Raw genomic sequence first — 1,685 nt, forward strand, 5'->3', positions numbered from 1 at the left:
GGCTCTTTCTATTGAGACTGCATAGGCTGTGGAAAGGCAGAACACTCTCCAAGGGCCTGAATCAACAGCTGGGCTTTAGAGCAGGACTGGAGCTGGTGAAGCTGGGGGAAGAGCCTTGAGGTGCAATAGGACAAGATAGAGTAAGCTGTTCTCCGGCAGGTGATGTGACTTCAGATCTCTAGCATCGATTCTCCACCTTGTTTCATGTCTGTTTTCAGGCTGCATAAACATCATTGTATATTTCAGCATTTGAAAAACCTGGAGCTTGTCCCAAGAATTCCCCAGAAAATGTTGGAACTTGTATTGATCGATGCTCGGGAGATAGATCGTGCCCTGGCAACATGAAGTGCTGTAGCAATGGCTGTGGTCATGTCTGCAGACGCCCTGTCTTTTAAGTGAGCATAGTCCTGTGTTTTACTTTGCCCTTGTTGTAATAGGACATCATGACCAAGGTAACTTAGAGAAGAAAGTTTATTGGGTGCTTACAGGTTCAGAGAGTAAGTTCATGACCCTGGTGGTGGGGAGCAATGCAGCAGGCAGGTATGCATGGGACTGGAGCATTGACAGCAGGCTTACATCTTGAGAAGCAATCCTGAGGCAGAGAGTGAGATAACTGGAAAGGATATGGGCCTCTGAACCCTCCCAGCCTGTCCCCTAAGATACAATTCCTCCAACAAATCCATATCTCCCAACATATATCCCCAAAGTTCCAAAAACTGTGAACCCATTATTCAAATATATAAGGATACAAGGGCCATTGTCATCCACACTACAACATCCTGTCAAGGTATGTCCAAGGGACTGAGTCAGTTTTCAGGGGACTTTCCTTGGACAGCCCCATGGTCTTTGTCCACTGGCTGCACACAAGAGTCTGGATGTGTGCAAGAGGAAGGAACTGGAAAAAGAAGAGAGAAGGACACCAGGTCACATGATCTGTGTCCTCTACACTGCAAAGACAGTTCCACCATGACTAAAGTGACATAATCCACTACAACTTGAATCCATGTAGTCATAAACTGGTACATCTCATTCTTCTCCATCCCAGCCAAAAAGGGTTGTCTCTCTCAGGAAAACAAGTGCTCCTGGTAGGGAGAAGAGAATGAGGTTAATGGGAACACTCATTTACTGAACACCTTAAAGTTAGGCAGGCATGTGTTACAATGGCGATACAAAGGCCAGTGTAACTAGACTGTAGAAATGTGTGTCAGTGTGAGCTTTGCACCTGTTTCTAGTAAGTTCTAACAGTGGCGACTAGCTTCGTCAGGGAAGATGTCAGAGTCCAGATCAATAATTAGAACACTCAAAGCCCCCCCAGACAAGGGAGTCAGGTTCAGACAATGGGGAAACTGTGAGCCCTAGTTGTGAGTTCAGGGATTTATTGTTCCAGTTAAATGTGGTATCTGGGTTGGAGATTATAAAACAAGCCCACATCTAATCAGCAATGAGCTGCCAAGCAGAGCATAAGGACTAAACAACTAGTGGTTTCTTAGCAAAGGAAATGGCATAATCAAATCTATATTGTAGGCGTTTGACAGCCATGTGGAAGATGGATTCAATCTTCATAAACATGAATGAATGATGGCCAGCCCCAGAAGATTTCTTCTGAATCCACAGAGCCCGTGCTTGGCTACTTCCTAGCCCTAGAATTGCATTCTTGGACAAGGAAGATCTATATTGTGGTGACA

At 45.2% G+C, this 1,685-nt stretch overlaps 1 protein-coding gene across 1 annotated transcript; it reads left to right on the forward strand.

Moving 5' to 3' along the window:
* Nucleotides 1–246: 246 nt before the first annotated feature.
* On the forward strand, nucleotides 247–395 carry LOC110315444 (WAP four-disulfide core domain protein 18-like; the record flags this gene model as incomplete). The annotated part of the gene is made up of 1 exon (XM_021189499.1): nucleotides 247–395. A coding segment is annotated over one exon (149 nt), but the record flags the coding sequence as incomplete, so codon positions are not given.
* Between the last annotated feature and the right edge of the window lie 1,290 nt (nucleotides 396–1,685).

This window comes from Mus pahari, unplaced genomic scaffold (assembly GCF_900095145.1).
Source record: "Mus pahari unplaced genomic scaffold, PAHARI_EIJ_v1.1 scaffold_15458_1, whole genome shotgun sequence".
Taxonomy (NCBI): domain Eukaryota; kingdom Metazoa; phylum Chordata; class Mammalia; order Rodentia; family Muridae; genus Mus; species Mus pahari.